At 45.3% G+C, this 22,392-nt stretch overlaps 1 protein-coding gene across 1 annotated transcript in view; it reads right to left on the reverse strand.

The window, feature by feature from the left end:
- ELF5 (E74 like ETS transcription factor 5) overlaps positions 1–19,415 on the reverse strand; it is a 54,230-nt gene extending 34,815 nt beyond the window's left edge. Inside the window, 2 exon segments of the mRNA XM_020963931.2 lie at positions 4,153–4,277; positions 19,116–19,415. Of these exon segments, the coding sequence (XP_020819590.1) occupies positions 4,153–4,273 (121 nt within the window). The 5' untranslated portion in view covers positions 4,274–4,277; positions 19,116–19,415.
- Between the last annotated feature and the right edge of the window lie 2,977 nt (positions 19,416–22,392).

Raw genomic sequence — 22,392 nt, forward strand, 5'->3', positions numbered from 1 at the left:
ACAGGGCTAGGAGCAGGGAATAGAAAGTAAGAAAAAAAAATCCTGCACAGTCCTTGCCCTCATGAGCTTACATTCTACTGGGTAATACCAATCTGGAATATCATGTTCAATTTTGCTGCTGCATTTTAGGAAGGACATCGCTAAGCTGAAATTTGTCCAGAGAAGGGTGACTAAGACGGTAGAGGAGGCCACTAGGTGGCGCAGTGGATACAGTGCTGGACCTGGAGTCGGGAAGACCTGAGTTTAAATCCTGCTTCAGTCACTCACTAGCTGTGTGACCCTGGGCAAGTGACTTATCTGCTTCTGCCTCAGTTTCTGCATCTGCAAAATGGGGATACTAGCACTTACCTCTGTGTCCACACAGCCAAACCACACTGGGGCAGGAATCCCCTTTAACGGATTCAGTAACAGACCATCCAGCCCCTGCTTGAAGACCTCCAGGGAGATAGAACCTCTCCAGACAGCCCATTCCACTGTTAGATCTCTTTATTAACAAGGTTTTCCTGACATTAAGCCTAAATCTGCTTTTTAGCAAATCCTACTTATTGTTCCTAATTCTGCTCTCCAGGACCAGACAGTAAATCTAACCCTTCTACAGGGCAGCTCTTCAGACCCCCCCCCTTTTTTTTTTGATGAGGCAGTGGGGTTAAGTGACTTGCTCAGAGTCACACAGCTAGTGAGTGTTTTGTGTCTGAGGCTGGATTTGAACTCGGGTCCTCCTGACTCCAAGGCCAGAGCTCTATCCACTGCGTCACCTAGCTGTCCTACTTCAGAGCCTTGAAGACAGCTCCCATGCCCCTGCAAAGTCTTTGCTGCTGAGGTTAAACGCCCCCAGTTCCTCCAATTGCTCCTTTGACGGTATGGCACAGTTTCTAATAATAACAATAGCTAGTATTTATATAGAGTTTCACAAACACGATCTCATTTGACCCTGACAACAACCCAGGGAGCTCCCTTTGGACCCCCAAATTGCTGCAGAATCACAGCATAGGGGCCGTGTGGTTAGCCCGGATTCTGTCACCTCTGGAGTGGCAGGGATGGAGGGGCTAGGATAGCCCAGAAAAGGATGTTGTCATGGGCTGAATAAGAGATCGGAATTAGGTTCGATAGGCACCTCCAACGAGCTTGAGTTTTGGGGTATGGATGTGAACCTACCTCTGAATTCCAACTTGCTTATTTACATCACATTTACAGACACGCTTGCTTACCCAAGCTCAGCCATTCATAGCGCTCTTGCTGCCTTCCATCCGTGGCTAATGCCTGCCTTACTGCCACACTCAGAAAATAGATCACACAGCTGTTATTTCCTTCTTCCCCTCTCCCCTCCCCCTGCCAATCTATGCATAGACACAAGTGAGGTTGTGGCTCTAAATAGCCCACCAATTCCAATGACCTTTTAGGTCCTTTCCAAGTTTGGGGTTCTGCGATTCCATGAACCCTCTCATTTTACAGATGGGGAAACTGAAGCATATAGCCACTTCAGACAGATCTTCATTTTCTTCCCTCTGGAACTGACACTACTTTCTGAGCTGCATTGTTGAAAGGATAACCCCTTTCTATATCATCTCCCTTAGTGACCTCCTAGGTTCCTAAGGGTTCAATTATGGTCTCTCTGTAAATGATATAATAGACTTCCTCTCTTCAGTAAGCTAGAGTCCATCACCAGCTGCCTTTTGGACATCTTGAACTGGATGTACTGGAGGCATCTCAAAATCACCACCACTAATTTCTCTCCCTACCCCACAACTCATTCCTCTTCTCTGGCTTCTAGAACACTTTACAACCTAACCCCTCCCTGTATTTCCAGTCGTTCTATATTACATTATTCACTCTACAATCGGTCTACTTACCATTCTTCCCATCTTTTACCCAGGCTTTGCACTGATTGCTCTCCCTCCTCAGCTCAGCCTCTTGGTTTCTCTGGCTTCCTTCAAGATTCAGTTCAAATCCCGCCTGCAGGAGGCCTCCCCCAGGCCCCCCAGCTCCTAACACCTTTGCTTCTTAGGTTGTCTTCCATCTATTCTCTATTTATCTTGTGTATATATGGTTACTTGCCAGTCTCCCTGATTAGAACATGAGCTTCTTGAGGGTGGAGACCATGTTTTTGCCTTTCTTTGTATCCCTACCACTTAGCATGGTGGTTGGCATATAGTAGCTTCATAAATGCTTCCTGATGAACTGATTCTGCCTAACATCCTGTCCCAGAATTTTAAGGCAAGGTGACGTGATGAAATTTTCCAGCTGTCTTTGTGTAAGACCATCCAGAATAATAACCTGTGAAGTTTATTTGAAGAGACAATGTGGTGCAGTGGAAAGAGCCTTGGGAGTCAGAAGTCCTGGGTTCAAATCTCAGCTTCCCTCCTTACTTTCTGCATGATCTTGGCTAAGTCATGCTTCCCTTCACAGACCTCAGTTTCTTCAGCTATAAAATGAGGAGGTTAGACTACATAGTCTTGGAGGCTTCTCCGATCTTACAAGTAGATCTGGCTTTGGATATTCAGAAAAGGCCACTTACCAGAAGGTGCTTGGGTCCCTTGTATTTGGTAGATGCTACAGGGCTTCTTGTCCGTGAGAATACGGTTCTTCTGCTGACGTAGCAGTTGCTTGTGTGGCTCTACTGAGTCCATGTCAGCAGAGCACAGGGAGCTAGCCAGCTCTCAGTCGCCTTCTTGCCCCGTTGGCTCTACGTATACGGGGGTGTGGGGGGTATGGTTCTGACAGTCCTAGGACAGCATCATCGCCTGCTGCAGCCACCAAAAGCCCTGTCAGCTTGGTCGGGCAAATTAAAATCAGGACTTTAAAAAAGTACGGCATTCGCTAGGCTTAGTCCTGGAAAGCTGGTGAGGGATCTTATGCTTACAACACAGTGCCATAGAACAAGTGGCATGTTCTAACCCTTTTAGCCACAAGGTGGTGCCATAGAGCACTGGGCCTGCAGTAAGGAAGACCTGAATTCAAATCCTGGTCCATATACTTACGAGCTATATGATCCTAAGCAAGTCATTTATCCTCTGTCTTCCTCAGTTTCCTCAACTGGAGGTAATAATTGTTGTGAGGATCAAATGAGATAATATTTGTAAAAGTACTCAGTACAGTACCTGGCACATGTTAGGCATTTAATAATGCTTGTTCCCTTCCTCCCCTTATTTCTCAGCAGGTCAGTAGTGCTAAATACTATAGCTTGAGCAGTGTAGGGGTATAGCGAAAAGCGTGCTGGATTTGGAGAAAGAGGACCTGAGTTTAATCTCTAGCAAATCGTTTAACCGCTTTGGGCTTATCTTTCCTTAATTTGTAAAATGGTGGGGTTGGATAAAATTGTCATCTTTATTATGTTGGCCCTGCCTACCCATGACCACTTACTACCTCTCCAATTATTTAAATCTGATTTTGTTTGTATAAAAAGGTTTCTTTAAAAAATAATTTTGTTTGCATAGTTCCTGGGTTTGTTTTGACAGGTGTACTTCCAGGCATTTTTAGGAAATCTCGAGAGTGAAAAATAGGAACCACAATCATTTTGCACCATCTTGAAGGTCCAACTATATAGAAATTCCCCAACCACCTGGTGGCCTGGTAGTAAGGAGTAATAAAAATAAATAAATGACAAAGCATGCAAGGGTATGGAAAAGCAGATGGCCTCCTCCATTGCTAGAACTACTTGCCAGTAAAAGATGCAGCAGTTTTATTTAAAAGGACTTCTTTGAAGTGGATGGAGCTCTGGCCTTGAAGTCAGGAGGATCTGAGTTCAAGTCTGGCCTCGGACGCATAACACTTACTAGCTGTGTGGCTCTGGGCAAGTCACTTAACCCCAATTGCCTCACCAAAAAACAAACAACTAACTAACTAACTAACTAACTAACTAACTAAATAAAAAATAAATAAAAGGGCTTCTTTCACAAATTAAAAGTATTTTGTCTCTTTCATAAAAAAAAAATGGTGGGATTGGACTAGATGGCCTTTATGATCTCTCTTAATTCAGCATCTACGATCCTCTGATTTCCCCTGGTTCTTTGCTGTAATCACGCAGAGACACTCCTTCCTCTTGGGTGGAGGGCAGAAGCCCCCCAGTGACATTGATCAGCCAAGAAAGTAATTGAGGTGAATTTCAAGGCCTCCAAACCCTAGGTTTGACGTGGCTTCCTCGCCTTAACATACCTGTTTGATGTTCAAAGCCAGGGTAGTATTCTTCAGTCCCAAACAAGTCTGTCCACGACATCAGGGGGTCACAGAAGGACGCGTTGGGTAGGAAGGCGCTGTGGGTTACTGAGTCCAACATCACTCTGAAAGAGGAACACATGCGTATGAGCTGGGGAACAACATGACCAGGGAAGCAAGCCATCTGGAAACTGCTCGCTGCACATAATCCCACTGATAGGATAATCCTTGACATTTGACCCGCTGCCTTCTTGGGAGGTTATGCTCTTTAAAATTTTGGAGTTCTGACCTGCGATTTCATCAGTATAGGAACTCCTATTAATGGAAAGTCTCCATCAATGCAGACTGGAAACTCCCTTGAAATTTGCCGTTTTAGAGAGCTGCTTGGGGACACTGAGAGGTGACAAGGCTTGCCCAGGGTCACACAGCCAGTGTTTGTCAGAGGCAGGACTTGAGCCCAGGGCTTTCCGGATTTCAAGGCTAACCCTCTCCTGATATATCACAACGCTTCTTGTTATACTCTTTAGTCCTCATAATATCTCTCCCTGCATCTACCACTCCCTCCCTTCTGCACCACCCAACCCCCAATTGAGGCATCTAAAAATGCCCAGATCTTGGGTAAGCTCTGACTGAAGCACAGGGATGGTTTTTGGTCCAAGACTATTGAGTCAAGAGTCAGCAGAAGACTGGCCCTCAGACCCTTTAAATTCCAGTCTGATGCTGTAGTCTTTCAACCAATCAACACGTATTTATTCATCTGACTACCATGGGCCAGGCACTGTAAATACAAAGACAAAAATGTCACAATCCTTACCCTCAAGAAGCTTACATTCTAACATAACAACCAACATGCATCACGCGGATAGTTTGTGCAGACCAGTGTTGGGGGTACAGAGATGAATAACACACAGTCCTGTCCTCAAAAATCTTATATTCTAGTACCTAAATAACTCTAATACAAAACAGAAGGGCTCAAAAGGGGTAGAAATAAAGAATTACATCAGGACTGAAGAAGGAAACATTTCCAGCTGGAGGATGAAAGAAGGCTCCTAGGAAGAGGAAGCTTTTAGAGCTGGACCTTGAAGGGTAGGTAGGATTTCAACAGGTGAAAATGAAGAGCAGGACACTTGACAGCAAACATTAGGTGCCTACTGTGTGCAAAGGAATATACCAAAGGCCGGGGATGCAAGTATGTGTACAACACAGCCCTTATTCTCAAGACACTCGCAATCTAATAGAGAGGCAGTGTGGTATGGCAGATGGGACCCTGATCTTAAGAGTCAGGAGGACATGGGTTCAAATCCTGTTTCAGACATCTGTGACCCTGGGCCTCAGTTTTCTCATCTGTAAAATGGGAAGGGGTCGGACTCAGTCTCTTAGGTCCTTTCCAGCCCAAAATTTGTGATCCTAAGACACATGCACAAATAAGAGAACTTGGATAAGCCAGAAGGGGAGATCCATGAAGGTGCTATGAGAAATGTGAGGAGAAGGGCAGCTTGGTGGCGCAGTGGATAGAGCACCGGCCCTGGAGTCAGGAGAACCTGAGTTCAAATCCGGCCTCAGACACATAACACTCACTAGCTGTGTGACCCTGGGCAAGTAACCCCAATTGCCTCACAAAAAAAAAAGAAAAAGGAGAGAGAGAACGCTTTCAGCTTCAGGGGGTGTCCAGGAAGACTTCATGGAGGAGACGATAATACTCTAGTTGGCTCTAGAAGGGAGGGAGAGGATTTAAGAGAGATGACATGGGAGAGGGGAAGGGAAATATGGGATATGGAAAGGAGGAAGGAGCAAAGGTCCAGAGATGAGAGAAGATGGGACAACCAAGCAATATAGAAAGGAGGCAGGAGCACATTCACAGAGCCAGCAAAACCCTGAATGTATACAAGAGATAGGGAGTTCTCCTGCTTGAATGGAGTAGAGAGAGGCAGAGGGAGAGTGGAGTCAGACTGCAGGGGGCCTCGAATGCCTGGGACAGGTTGGTGAAAAGGAGCCGTGACTCTACTGAAGCCATCTTCTGTTACCTTGCTGTATGTGGTGTGAAAGTGGCCTTTCATGTTCTTTACTTTTTTTTCTTTTAAAATAAATAATCAAACAAATGAAAATAATAAAAAACAAATAAATGAAAATAAAATAAAAAATAAGTTTTATCGATTCCCTTTATTTTTCTATTATTGTCATTTCTGGAAATACTCATCTCTTCCTCTTGACCTCCTCAAACAGAAACTTTCCTTGCAGCAGAGAAGAACAGTTAAACTAAAACATTCAATACAAGTGACTTCACCAGACGATCTGTGTGACATTCTGCCCTCCTGGCCAAGTGGAACTAGATGGACTTTGTTTCATCATATTTTCTCTGGAACCATTAGTGGTTTTTCAATTACTCAGAGTTCAACTTCCTCCTGGTGATTTTTTTTTCTCATTTACACTGTTGTAGTTATTGTGTGGGACCTGCCCCCCCGCTTTTGTAAATCTTCCCATATTTCTCTGAATTCCTACTTTATATATATACCTATCTATATCTATCTATCTATCTATATATCTATATCTATATATATATATTTGTATATTTTTTTCCTAACCAGACCTGTGATTCTATTGGTGTAGGGAGCTCTGCCCGAGAAACTCCCTCCCTCAGTACAACTGGGCACCTGTTCTGCAAATCTGAGCCTTAGAGACTTGCCTGGAAGCATTGAGAGATTGTCATTTACCCAGTATTATACAACCTCTAGGTGGTGCAATGGATAGAGCACCAGCCCTAGAGTTAGGAAGACCTGAGTTCAAATACAGCCTCAGACCCTTACTGGCTGTGTGAGTCCATTTGCCGTTTGCTTCAGTTCCTCATTGGTTAAATGAGCTGGAGAAGGAAACAGCAAACCACTCCAGTATCTTTGCCAAGAAAACCCCAAAAACAGTGTCACAAAGAGTCACTAACCCCTGTTTGCCTCAGTTTCCTCATTTGTGAAAAGGAGCTGGAGAAGGAAATGGCAAACTGCTCCAGTATCTTTGCCAAGAAAACCTCAAACGAGGTCATGAGGAGTCAGACACAACCCAACAACTACAAAATAGAGCCTCTAAGGTCTGATCCAGTATGTGTCAGAAAAGAGACCTGAATCCAGGTGTTCCTGACTCTGAGGTCAACTTTCTTTGCTACACCAGGACTACCTCTTCCCAGCATTTCTTACTATATGGTATGACTCCAACACATTTATGTCCCATAGCAATTCAGTCATTCCCTAATGAGTCGACCTTGGGTTTTCAAAGTTAAGGCAGGTTAATAAGCATTTATTAAGTGCTTATTGTGCTAAGCATTGAGTTCTGATAGGTCCTACTAAGCTGGAAAAGTCTTGAACGTGGGCCCTATCTAATGGATCTTCACCCAAGGACAATCCTGGCTATGTTTGGAGAATGTCATCAGCTGGTTGACTACAGGATGATGGATATTTCAACCATACCAATTCTCCAATTCAATACTTTCCTCAGTTCTTCCCCTCCCCAGTATCTTCTTCTAAGATTACCTTTGGCATATTTTTTCTACTTTTTTTTTTTTTTTTGCAACATGGCTAATGTGGAAATATGTTTTGCATGACTTCATATCAGTAATGGGTATCGTATTTCTTACCTTCTCATTGGGTGGGGGGGGAAGTGGAAGGAGGGGGAGAATTTGGGACTGAAAAATATAAAAACAAGATCACATCCCATTCACAAGCCATTTTTCTTGTACGTCTATGGTTATTTGCCCTATTGTCTCCTTGATACAGATCTAAGTTTTTTGAGTGAAAGGGACTGTATTTTTACCCTTCTTTGTATCCCGGCTACATAGCAGTATCTGACTTTTAGTAAATCCTTCATAAACACTCGTTGACTGACCATCTACCAAGACTTGGAAGGGTTTTGATTCAGACTGGTGAAAGGGGTCCCTATGGGGAAGGATCAGAGCTTCTTGAAGTTTTGACAAATAAGGAGCCACTAACTTAAAGTTATGAGTACCCCCAGAAATGCTCACCTGCACAGTCTCATTCATATACACCATCCTCACCACCTTCCATCATGGCCAATACCTACCCTGCCCCCCATATTCAGAAAATAGACAAAACTCAGTAGCCCTAGAGACACACAACTTTATGACTATCAAACAGGAAAGGGATAAAAAATTAGGCATATACTTCTCTCAGACCTGATGGCTATTTAATAATGATAACTACAATTTATGTAGTGCTTTGAGGTTTACAAAATACTTTACAGATGTTAACTCATTTTATCTTTGCAACAATCATGAGAAGTAGAAGCTATTATTATCCCCATTTTATAGATGAAGAAATTGAGGCAGACAGAGGTTCAGAGTCTTGCCCAGGGTCATGCAGTTAGTTAATATCTGAGGCTGGATTTGAACTCAGGCCTTCCTGACTCAAGGTCCAGGGTTCTAGTTACTGTTCTATCTATCTGCCTATTTCTTTCAGGCCTGGACATGGGGGTCATGTGCTTATCCATTCAGTATAGTTTGTAGACATACCATGACCTTCCCTATCACCAAGCCGTATTGAATAATTGGTTCAATGGACTCAGTGTGTCTTTTCTTTTTTGATGGTCTAGACCTGTGATTTCATCTATCTCTTGGTATGAATTATCTTTCCACTGATACAGATGGGCAACTCATCTGTAAGTCAGAGTCTTAAAGAACTAATTACATGGGGGCATGAAGAGTTTAAGAAACCTGCCTGTGGCCACATAGATAGGCTGTGTCAGAGGTGGGGCTTGAACCCTATTCTTACCTAATCCAAGGCTAGCCCTCAAGGGTGGAAATAATCTGACTCTGGGGTGTTCAGGGAACTCTAGTATCTCTGGTGTGAGGATTGCTGCTCACCTGAAGACCAAACTCTTTCTGCATCCTGGTATTCCAACCAGATACAACCAAAATCTTGTGGGCAAACCTACCCTTAGGAGTAATGAAAGGGTTAAATGCGCCCAGAATGTTATCGTGGTCATGAATCTCTTTCTGCAGATCATTGCAAAGAGGAGAATGGACTGGCTAAGGTTGGCCTGAGACTTTCCCATGGGATTTTTGGTTTTCTACACATGGCTGGTGGCTGAGGTGGGGGAAAGTGCCTGGGGGCCTGAAGCAAGGTCCCCCTCCACTAGACTGTAGAAAAACATATCTAAAGAGCTCTAGGGAAAACATGCTTTTCTTCTCTCTGGGCCATTAGGTCCAAGGTCTGGTGGGACTGAAGAGGTAGAAAATTAGAAAAGAGATATTACCACAAAGGCCGAAATGTAGGATGAGCGAGCAGTAAGATGCCTCTTATTGGGGAATCACCGGATCTTGGATTTCCAACCCTCTTATTTTACACGAGTGGCTCATTTCAGCAGACAGGTTCAGCTGTGAGAGGCACTGCTGGAGTCAGTGCCTGGCCCACAGTGCCACACGTGGGCCTCTATTATAGAGGGGCTTTGTGTTCCAGGTAGGGTTTGAATTAGATGTCCTTGGAGATCTCTTCCAGCTCTGTCTGTGATTCTAGAGCACAGCAGGACTCTTGGATCAAATTCATTTAGTGTGAGTCACTAGGAATAATAATGATATGGGGATGGGGCTTGGGGGAAGCAACCATTTATTTAGCACCTACTATGTGCTATTGTTGTTTCTCGTTCAGTCATTTCAATCATGTCCGACTCTTTGTGACCCCATTTAGGGTTTTCTTGGCAAAGATACTGGAGTGGTTTGACTTTTCCTTCTCCAGCTCATTTTACAGATGAGGAAACTGAGGCTAACAGAGTTGAGTGACTTGCCCAGAGTCACACAGCTAGTTAGTGTCTGAGGCCAGCTTTGAACTCATGAAGATGAGTCTTCCTGACCCCAGGCCTTGCATCTGGCACCTGCCTGCCCCACTGTGTGCCAGGCACTGTGCTAAATGCTCTGCGAATATAATCTCATTTGATCTTCACGACAACCCTAGATATGTTCTTATCCTAATTTCATTTTACAGTTGAGAAAGCTGAGGCAGAGAGAGATAAAGTGACTTGTCCAGGGTCACACAGCTAATAAGTATTTGAGGATAGATTTGAGCTCAGGCCTTCCTGACTCCCAATTCCAGTATTCTTTTCTACTGTACCGTGTTGCTGTTATATCCATTTGATCAGCAATTTTTCTCAATGGGGTATACAATACTGCAATCTGCTGCTAAGAATTCTGGCTTTTTAATTTTTCTGAATTTTAAGACCTATCCCTGAAAACTTTTTTTGGTTGAGATCTGCAATTCTATTAGTGTGGGAACTTGTCTTCTAATTTAGAGGATTGAATAATTGTCTAGGGTAGTGTCAAGTGAACACACATTTATTAAATGCCACCAAGTGCCAGGCACAGTGCTAAGTGCTGGGGATACAAAAAAAGTCAAAATCAATCTGTTCTCCAGGAACTCACAGAAGAGACAACATGCTGAGCTTAGCAAACAGCTAAGTACAAAGGAGATAGGTGGGATGAAATGAGGATCCTCTCAGGCAGAGGCACTAACACTAAGGAAGATGCAGCTTCTTGCAGAAGTCAGGATGTTAGATGGACTTGAAGGGAACCAGGAGATGAAGTCAAGGAGGGAGTCAGGAGATGGAGGATCTCGTGGTAGGAATAGAGAGAGAACCGTAGAGTACAAGGTGTAAGGAACCAGAAAGGGGCCAGGTTGTGAAGGGCTTTAAAAGAAATACTGAGGATTTTGGAGCCACTGGACTTTCTGAGTAGGGGAGGGGGGTGACGTGGTCAGACCCGAGCTTCAGGAATGCCACCTTGCTGGCTGAATGAAGGGTGGATTGGAGTGGGGAGGGACTTGAGGCAGGCAGACCTAGCAGCAGCTAATGCCATAGTCCATGTGTGGCATGATGAGGCAAGTAATATTGTCAGAGGAGGAATGGGAGCGTATTTGAGAGATGTTCAAAGGTGAAATAGACAGGCCTTGGCAAAAGCTTGGATATGAGGGGTGAGAGATAATGAAGTGGCTGGGATGACTCCTAGGTTGTGAGCCCGAGGGGCTGGGAGGATGGTGGTGCCCTCAACAGTAATGGGGAGGTTCCAAAGAATGGAGAGTTTTGGGGGAGAGATAATGAGTTCTGTTTGGTATGTTGACTTTAAGATGTCTGTTTCCAATTAGGGAGTTAGAAATTCAAGACTGGAGGTCAGGAAAGAGGTTAGGGCTGGATGGATAGATCTGAGAATAATTAATTAATTTATTATTAATATTTATATAATCATAATTACTTGATTGTAATTAATTATTTAATTAAATTTTGATTTAATTAATAGAGATAATCATTGAAATGACTCTCTGAGAACCTCAAATCCCAGTTCCCTGTACTAACTATAGTTTTTCTATTCAGAAGCCAGTGTGATTTAGTGGGGAAGGCACTGGACCAGGCATCAGGAGAACCTGGGGTTCAAATCCCACTTCTACCACTAATCATGTGACCTTGGGCAAGACCCTTAACTATCTGAATCTTATGGGACGCTCTGTATATTCTTAGTTATTCATCTTCTGTTCGCATGTTGTCTCTTCCGTTAGAACGTGAGCTCTTTGAGGGCAGGCTGGGGGATGTGTTTGCCTTGCTTTGCATCCTCAGTGTTTAGCACATTGCCTGGCACATAGGAAGTACATAATAAATGTTGTTGATAATGATAATGATATTATCTTGTCTGAGAGACTGTAAGCTCCCTGAGGGAAAGAACAATTTTTTGGGGGGGTTCTTTGTATCCCATCTCCCGCCTTCCATCTTCTGAACTAAGCCTGGCACACAGTAGGCACCTAATAAATGCTTATTGATTAACTGATTGACTAGACAGCTTCTGCGGTCTCTTCCAAAGATCCTGTGATCCTTGGGTAAGTCACTTTCCTTTTTTGGACCTTAAAAATAATCTCGTTAAATCCCTTCATAATATGAGCAAGGAAGCTAAGGCTTCTCTGAGTGCTAATCCACTCCATGTTCCTTCCTCCTCCTGCTCACCCCCTCCCTCACAAATACTTCTTCCCCCTTTGTTGACAGCCCAGACAAGTGAGCGTGAATAATCCTGTTAAGAGCCAGAGCCCTAATTAATACAGAATAAAATCTCAGCCAGGGAAGGGGGGTGGGATGCCCTCCTTACCCTTCCTTCCTGCCTCAGTTAGTCCTTAGTAGGACTGAACCCAGTAGCTGTTAGAAACCAAAATTTCCAATTCCATACTCCCTTAGTGGTGGTAGTGGGGTGTGTGTGTGTGTGTGTGTGTGTGTGTGTGTGTGTGTGTGTGTATAAGTGTGTGTTATGGTCAGGGGTTTTCTCCATCTCAGTTCAGTCCAGTCAAGCCCACTGAGAACAGTCAGAAACACGAATAACTGAGCCCATATTCTTCTCCTCCCAGGCAATATCAATTGATCTAACAGATATTATGGGGTTAGCTACAAGGGCTCCATCTGTAGGCATCCCAATCCTACAGGGAAATCTTAAAACCATAGAATCATAGGATGTTAGAGTAGGAAGGGACCTCAGAGGCAATCCAGTCCAACCTATAACCCTCAATCAATCAACAAGTGTTTATTAAAGCCTCAACTATGTGCCAGGCATTATGCTAAGCATGAGAGAGGCAAAAAAAAAAGGGGGGAGGGCAAAAAATAGTCCTTTGTCTTAAGGAGCTTACGGGTAAATGGGAGATACAATGTGCAAACAGCCATGTACAAACAAGCTGTACTAAGGGAAAATTGGATATAATCAGTAGAGGAAAGGCTTTCGTATAAGGAGGGTGAGGAAAGGCCACCTGTAGAAGATAGGACTTTAGCTGAGGCTTGAAGGAATCGATGAGGTGGGAGAGAGTTCTGGGCATGGGGAAGAACCAGTACAAACGCCTGAAGGTGGGAGACAGAGTGTGGGAGGAACAGCAAGGAATCTGGTGTCACTGATCACTGTGTATGTGGAGGAGAGTAAGTGTGTAAGAAACCTGGGAAGGTAAAGGAGAGTGGGGTCAGGTGAGGAAGAGCTCTAAGTCAAAGAGCCATCCCAACATGTGGCCACCCAGTCTCTGCTTGAAGACCTCCAGTGAGGAGGACTCACTGGCAACCCATTCCATGTCTGAAGACTCTAAGTTCTTAAACAGTGCTTCCTGAAGTCAAGCCTAAAGACTCTCCTCCATGGCTTCCTCCTAGTTCTGCCCTGTGGGGCCAAGCAGAACTTGGCTGGTCCCTCTCCTCCATGGATGGCCTTTCAAATACTAGAAGATGGCTGTCATGTTTCCCCTTGAGTTTTCTCTTCAAGTTAAACAGCCCCAGGTCCTCCAACTGATGCCCAAGTGGTATCCATAGAAAAGACCTTCACCATCTTTGATGCTTTCCCCCAATATTCTCCAATATCCTCCCCAAAGTGGGAGCCCAGAAATAAATGCAAAAGTATGATTCCTGCTACCAAGCAAGAAAGAGCCAGGAATGGTCAATGTGGGGGTGGATCTCCTAGCGTCGCTGGGAGCTAGAATGAACTCTAGAGGTCTTGTGGTCATGGGATTATAGGTTCATAGACTGAGAGTTGAGAGGGACCTTGGAGGTCATCTGATCTAGCCCCAGCATTTTCTAGAATTGGAAACTGGGGTTCAGAGAAGTTAATTATCTTGCCCAAGGTCACATGGGTTGTAAGTGGCAGAGCCAGGATCCAAATCCAGGTCCCCTGTCCAAATTCGACCTTCTTCCCACCATGCCTCCCAGTTAGAGAAGGGAGGCATACTTCCTATCATAGCCATTTTAACTAAGGAGCCAAGTTTTTTCCCCATCTAGTGGCAGAGCCCAGGTGTGGATACCTGGTCAGACCCAGAAGGTTCCATCATGGGTCTCCCATGTCCTTCAGGGCTCTTTCTGGAGTGTTTTCAGGGCAGGCTTGCTTGCTTGCCAGATGCCCTGGAGAAGGTCCAATCAGGTTGGAGAAGCTTCTTTTAGAACGTGGTCCAGCCCCATTGACTTCTCTCTCATATGTCTGAGGCTGCAATGGTCTTGGCAGGTGAGAGATCTTGGGGGACAGCCCTCAAAAGAGGGAAGCAAGCAAACCAGCCAGCCCTGGCTGGAGAAGGAATATCTCTTCCTGACCCCGCCAGGGCTCATCAATTTTACCCTGGGCAGGTGTTCAAAAATGCACCTACCGGAGCTTTGGCACACGAATCCATACAGAAGTAGCACTGGCAAAGGGAACCTTAGGATGCTAATGATGTGGGAAAGTGTGGTGGGGTGGGGGTCATGGTGGCATGGTGTAGGGACTTCAGAAAGACCTGGGTTTGAATCCCTCCTCAGGCAGTTACTAGCTGTGTGACCCTGGGCAAGCCACTTAACCTTTGTCTGTCTGTTTCCTGATCTGTAATTTGGAGATAATAATAGCACCCAGTTCACAGGGTCATTTTTAATTCCCAAATTATTTTAGGTGAACAAAAATTGGACAAGCATAAGTTGAAGGGGATTTAGATAGTATTTAATTTGGTTGAACATTTTATTTATTTTATTAATGAACAAATTTCTACTTTCTTTCTCTCTTACTTTCACTTCCCCATTGGAGGAGAAAAAAAAAGGAAAACAGTCAAGCAAAACTAATTCCCTCATTGGACATGTCCAAAACACACATACACACACACACACACACACACACACACACACACACACACAGACGCACACAGCCCTCTCTGTCTTTACAAGGTTCTTGTGAGGATCGAATGATATAATTTATGTGAAAGATTTTTACAAACATTAAAAAGTTATAGAAAATTGGGGCAGCTAGGTGGCACAGTGGATAGAGCACCGGCCCCGGAGTCAGGAGGACCTGAGTTCAAAGCTGACCTCAGACCAGACACTTGATACTTACTAGCTACGTGACTCGGGCAAGTCACTTAATCACAATTGCCTGGCCAAAAAAAAAAAACAAAACCAAAACAAAATTAAAAAAAAAAAAGAAATGTTAGCTATTCCCAGGTATCAGTGGCAGAGCATGCTAGAATCTATGGTGGGAAGAAAAAAAAATGGGCTTGCTTTCTCACGGGAATATTAGCCATCCCCAGTTCTGGGCCTGCCCTCAGTGCTTTTGCTCAGGCTTATGCCTTCTCCAGGAGCGCCTTCCCTCTGTCTCATCGCATACGAAGTCCCTTCCTCCAGATGTAGAATTTGAGGGATCTTAGAGGGTATCTAGTTCCATGCCCTCATTTTACAGGTGAGGAAACTGAGACCTCAGCAGGTGCAGCAGTTTACCCAAGGTCACACAGGTAGGAACGGACAGAGCTGGGATTGGAATCTGGCTCCTGTGACGCTTCCCTTCCCCTCTTTCCAGTAGAAGAGCCGGTGGTCCAAAGGGCTGCCACCTCCTCGGTGAACCTTCCCTGATTTCTCTCGGTAGTGTCACAGAATCTCACAAGATCTCAGACACCACCTAATCTAACTCGTACCTGACCAAGAATCCCTCTGTCACAAACCTGGCTGCTCCCCCGGCTTTGGTGTGAGGACCCACAAGGAAGAGCCACCACCAGCTACTAAGCCGGCTCGTCCCGGACGGCTCTGTCAGCCACGGGTGCCTGATACCAGCTCTAGTGATTGTCTTGGCCACTTCTTCCCATTGCTCATGGCTCTGTCCTCTGGCGCAATAGGGACGAGTGGAACTCCTATAGCCCTTTGTTTTACGTCTCTGTGCACTTATCAGTAACATTGGGTAAGAGTTAAGATTGTGTCATCTCTGCACTACTAGACAGTTAAGCTCTGCGAGGGTAAAGACTGCGTCCACAGCACCGTTTGCATTAAACAGGATTTTAGGAATTAGAAGGAACCTTAGAAGCCAGCTAGCCCAACCCCCTCATTTTACAGATGGGGAAACTGAGGCCCAGGAAGGTGAATGACTTGCCCAAGGTCACACCACATTGCTTCCATTCTCAATGTCAGATTGGATCCTATTACCCTAGTCTCCTGACCCCAGTGGCTGCTTTTCCCTCTCCAAGAAACCAGACAAGGAAGGTGTCCTAAATGAATACCTCATCACTCTTTTTTAAAAAAGAATGATTGCTGGTTCCATTTAATAGGCATTACTACTTTGAAGGCCCTATCCTAGGCACGGGGGTGGGGTGTACAAAGACGAAAACTAATCGTTATCTCAAGGAAATTCTGTTCTAGCAGGGCAGCGGTTCTGGACCTGGGGCTCACAGGTCCCTAAAGAGGTCCATGGATGGATTGCAGGAGGTTGGATGTGAACTTGGATTAGAAAAAAAAAAAAGCAGATTTTTTTTCCCACTAACTGTTGTTTTCCTTTTCAATCCCCTTTATTTTACTTAATGCATTTAACAGTATGTTTCTGAGGAGTCTGTAGGCTTCACCAGCCTTCCCCAGAGGTCTGTGACACAGAATAGGCAAAGGACCCCCAACCTAGGAGATAGAACCGGTATAGAGAAAAATGATTGGAGAAGTGGGGAAACCACTGAGAAGTGGGGGCATCTGGGAAGGCTTTCTCAAATTATATTTTCTTATGTTAGAAATGAAAACAGTGAGAGCTTTCAAATAGAGCCCCATTTTCTTACTTATTCACCTAAGAGTCTGGCTTTAGGGGGCTTTCAGGGTAAGTGGTGAGTGCCTTCTCCATCGTGAATATAGCTGTGACCAAGAGATGTGCGGTTTCAGCTGAATGTGGACATTAGGTCTAGCGTGTAAATCAGCCAACAAAGGACCACGCTACGGGGCCAAGTTTCGAACATGGCATCTTGTTCTAGCAAATTCCAAGAAATAATGGCAACAGCATACTCTTTGGCCCAGAAATCCTACTGCTGGGCATATATGCCAAGAAGGTTAAAGGCAGAAACAAAGGTTCCATATATACAAAAAAAATATTCATAGCAGCACCCTTTGTGGTGAGGAAAAACACACCTGAAAATAAAGCTGGTGCCCATCAAATGAAGAGGAACACTGAATTAACTCTGTCATGGGAATATAACGAAATATATTGCACCATGAGAAATGAGGGCAAGAAGGAATTCAGAGAAACATGGGGAGACTTGAATAAAGCAATGAATTCTGGAGATAGTAATACCAGGAGCACAATACAAACAGTGACTTCGATAGTGTAAATGAAAGTCAGCTGAACACAGATTAACTGTAAGAGTCTTAGGTACAGAGAGCACAGGATGAAAGCCACAGTTCCCTCTTCTCAGTCGAGAGATGGGGGACTATGGATGCAGAATGAGATGTACACCGCCTGGTGGTTTTTGCATAACTTTTTTTTTTTTACATAAGAAGATTCAGTATGGTAGTAGAGGGGGATGTACTTCTGGTATAAAAAATAAATAAACAAAATGCATCATAAATTTAAAGTTAAGTTAATTAAAGTTATTCATAATAAAAGTAAAATTAATTCAATTTACTTATAATTTAATAATTAAATTAATAATATTAAATGAATTTAATTACACTTATTGATCATTTAATAATTAAAATTAAAAATAGTGGTCTCAGCTTCATCTGTAATACCAAGGGGCTAGATTTCATGATCTTTAAAATCAGTGAGGTATAGTAGAAAGAATACTGGAGTCAGAAGTCCTGGGCTCAAATTCTACCTTTGATGATTTCTACCTGTATGCCTTTAGGTAAGCCACTTACGGTGCCTGGGCCTCAGTTTCCTCATCTGTAAAATGAGGGGTTTGGCTCACATGGCCTGTGAAGATTCCTTCAAACTCTACACATTTGATCACAGTGTCCTAGAGTTATTGATTTAGAGCAGAAAAGGCCATCAGAGATCACCTAGGAAAGGGCTCTTAACCTTTCATGTGTCATCTACTCCTTTGGCCATCTGGTGAGGCCTATAGATACTTTTTAAGAATAAAGCTTTTAAATGCATAAAATAAGACACATAGTATTATAAAGAAAACCAATTATATTAAAATAAAGACGTGATTTTTTTCCTCTCCAAGTTCCTAGACACCTCCCCTGCATCCCCAAATCTATCCACAGATCCCTTGGGAGTCCATGGCTGAAGGAAATGAGGTTCAGAGGTTTGCCCAAAGACCTGCAGGCCCTAAGAACCAGAGCCGAGATTCCAACCCAAATTATCGAACACCAGCTGCAGAGCTCTGTCCTCCCAACTTTGAAAATTCAGTGATTCCTTGTCTGGATCCTGCAGACTCGCAGAGAAGCATGCACTACCCTTGAGTACCAGCAGAGGGCCAACTGACAGGAGTTTTGAAACTGCAATACTTGGAGTTTCATGGAAAAACCCAAGCCTGTCTCTATGAGAATGTTTTTCGCTGCGGTAGGTGGACGAGGCAGGAGAAACTTTTAAAAAATATACATTTTTTGATGGACTGGATCTTTTAAAACAAATCCACAGCAACCAAAATGCACCTTTTTTTTTGAGAGATGGGATGTGTGAAGGATGGTAGAGGAAACTTAGAGGTCATTTCATTCACCCACTCTTTTTACAGAGGAGGAAACTGAGGCCCAGAGTGGGTGGTAGCTCGCCCGATGTCACACAGGTGGTAAACAGCGGAGCTGGCATTCAAATCCAGATCCTCTCACTCCAACTTCAGGGTACTTCCTCTGAGCCATGCTAGCTCTTTTGAGGACAAACAAATGGGGCGGTGGGTTGTGCGGTAGAGTATCCCACTCTGTTAATGGGACCTTTTTCTCTTTGGCTCAATAACCAAAGGTTTATGGAAACCATATTCTACGTCTGAAACAGGAAAGAAGAGCTTGGAAAGGAATAGAAATCGGGTTTGGGAGGGATTGCCAAGCGCTTCCCCCATTTCAATCAGGTGATCCTGGAAGCTTTGGGACCCACCACCCTTCTGGGGAGCTGGCCTCCCAGAAGGACTGATTGGCTCAGAGGTCAAGGCCTCCCACCACAGACAGCCTCTCCAGGGGGCAAACCAGAAGGAGCAGCGACAGATGGACGGAACCGGTCTGACCCACGCCCCCCAACAAGACCCCCACTGAAAATCCAGAGCACAAAAGAAAATGGTGCTTACGTGAGGAGAGAGGCTAACAATCCTGCTGCTGTCGGGTTGAGTTAGGTCCCAAGGGAGGGCTCGGAGGGAAGCAGCTCCTAGCAGCGAAGGCCAGTGAGGCTGAAGGCACCTGCAGCTTTGTGATATAAGTAACACCTACAGACAGGTCCGTTTGGTTTTTCAGGTTTCAGCGCACAGCCCCTTTGATGACGGTGACATACAGTCTGACCAGCGTGACACGGAGGGGGAGCCGCCGGGGCTCACCTGCAGCAGATTTACCTGGGTCCTGTTTGTGTGCGGCTGCCGAGCCACCCAGGCGGAGAGGAGGCCGGGGCCCCTGGACCCTCACTCAGGGGCCGCCTGGCCTCGAGGGCCTCTGGGAGCGCAGGGGATCCCAGCCCACTCCACCGGACACCACTGGCCTGTGTTAGGCGCCTGCTGCTTACAGTGCACTGAGGATGCGAGGATCAGGCAAGACAACGACAGCCCGCCACAGCAACCAGCCACCACACAACAACAACCAACAACCACACAACAGCAACCAACAACCACACAACAACAACCAGCCACCACACAACAACCAACCACTACACACAACCAGCCACCACACAACAACCAACCACCACACAACAACCAACAACCAACCACTATACAACAACAACCAACAACCAACCACCACACACAACCAACAACCACACACAACAACCCACCACCACACAACAACAACCAACAACCCACCACCACACACAACAACCAACAACCAACCACCACACACAACCAACAACCAACCACCACACACATAACAACCAACTGCCACACAACAACAATCAACCACCACACAACCAGCCACCACACACAACAACCAACAACCAACCACCATACAACAGCCAACAACCAACCACCACACAACAACCAACAACCAACCACTACACACAACAACCAACTGCCACACAACAACCAGCCACCACACAACAACCAACCACCACACAACAACCAACAACCAACCACCACACAGCAACAACCAACAACCAACCACCACACACAACCAACAACCACACACAACAACCAACCGCCACACAACAACAACCAACAACCACACAACAACCAACAACCAACCTCTACACACAACAACCAACCACCACACACAACAACCAACAACCAACCACCACACACAACCAACCACCACACATAACAACCAACCACCACACAACAACCAACAACCAACCACCACACACAACAACCAACAACCAACCACCACACATAACAACCAACTGCCACACAACAACAATCAACCACCACACACAACAACTAGCCACCACACACAACAACCAACAACCATACACCACAACCAACAACCACACAACAACCAACAAACACACAACAATCACACACAACAACAAACAACAACCAACAACCAACAACCAACAACCACACACAACAACCAACCACCAACCACCACACAACCAACAGCCAACCACCACACACAACAACCAACAACCAACCACCACACACAACAACCAACCACCACCCAACAACCAACAACCACACACAACAACCAACCACCAACCACCACACAACCAACAGCCAACCACTATACAACAACAACCAACAACCAACCACCACACACAACCAACAACCACACACAACAACCCACCACCACACAACAACAACCAACAACCCACCACCACACACAACAACCAACAACCAACCACCACACACATAACAACCAACTGCCACACAACAACAATCAACCACCACACAACCAGCCACCACACACAACAACCAACAACCAACCACCATACAACAGCCAACAACCAACCACCACACAACAACCAACAACCAACCACACACAACAACCAACTGCCACACAACAACCAGCCACACACAACAACCAACCACACAACAACCAACAACCAACCACCACACAGCAACAACCAACAACCAACCACCACACACAACCAACAACCACACACAACAACCAACCGCCACACAACAACAACCAACAACCACACAACAACCAACAACCAACCTCTACACACAACAACCAACCACCACACACAACAACCAACAACCAACCACCACACACAACCAACCACCACACATAACAACCAACCACCACACAACAACCAACAACCAACCACCACACACAACAACCAACAACCAACCACCACACATAACAACCAACTGCCACACAACAACAATCAACCACCACACACAACAACTAGCCACCACACACAACAACCAACAACCAACCTCTACACACAACAACCAACCACCACACACAACAACCAACAACCAACCACCACACACAACCAACCACCACACATAACAACCAACCACCACACAACAACCAACAACCAACCACCACACACAACAACCAACAACCAACCACCACACATAACAACCAACTGCCACACAACAACAATCAACCACCACACACAACAACTAGCCACCACACACAACAACCAACAACCATACACCACAACCAACAACCACACAACAACCAACAAACACACAACAATCACACACAACAACAAACAACAACCAACAACCAACAACCAACAACCACACACAACAACCAACCACCAACCACCACACAACCAACAGCCAACCACCACACACAACAACCAACAACCAACCACCACACACAACAACCAACCACCACCCAACAACCAACAACCACACACAACAACCAACCATCACCCAACAACCAGCCACTGCCGCCACACAACAGCCAGCCCCGCTCCGAGGAGCTCCTCCTTGTCCTGTAAGGCACTGTCCCAGGGGTGCCGTTCAACAAGCACTTACATCTATTACACTCCGAGCAGCATTGGGAGGCAGCCATGTAGCTCAGTGAACAGAGTGCCGGGTGGAGTCCGGAAGACCTGAGTTCAAACCCAGCCTCAGACACGTTTAGCGGGGTGCCCCTGGGCGAGTCGCCTCACCCTGTTTGCCTCAGTTTCCTTCTCTGTAAGATGAACCGGAGAAGGAAATGGCAGCGCGGTCCGGTGTCTCTGACGAGAACACCCTGCGGGTAAGGACAGTGCGGTGCCCGGATTCACAAAGAGGTAGATGTGACTGAATGACTGAGCGACAGCATTCAGCGGCTAGAGTCCTGGGTTCTGGAATCAGGGAGAATTGGGTTCAAATCCAGCCTCGGCCCCTTACCGGCTGTGTCACACTGGGCAAGTCACTGGGCGCCCTGGTTATTTCCTCTGTAAAATGAGGGTGATAACAGCACCTATCTTCCAAGGTTGTTGTGAGGATGAAATGAGATAATTGTAAAGTGCTCAGCATA

This window comes from Phascolarctos cinereus, unplaced genomic scaffold, assembly GCF_003287225.1.
Source record: "Phascolarctos cinereus isolate Bilbo 61053 unplaced genomic scaffold, phaCin_HiC Scaffold_9;HRSCAF=440, whole genome shotgun sequence".
NCBI lineage: Eukaryota > Metazoa > Chordata > Mammalia > Diprotodontia > Phascolarctidae > Phascolarctos > Phascolarctos cinereus.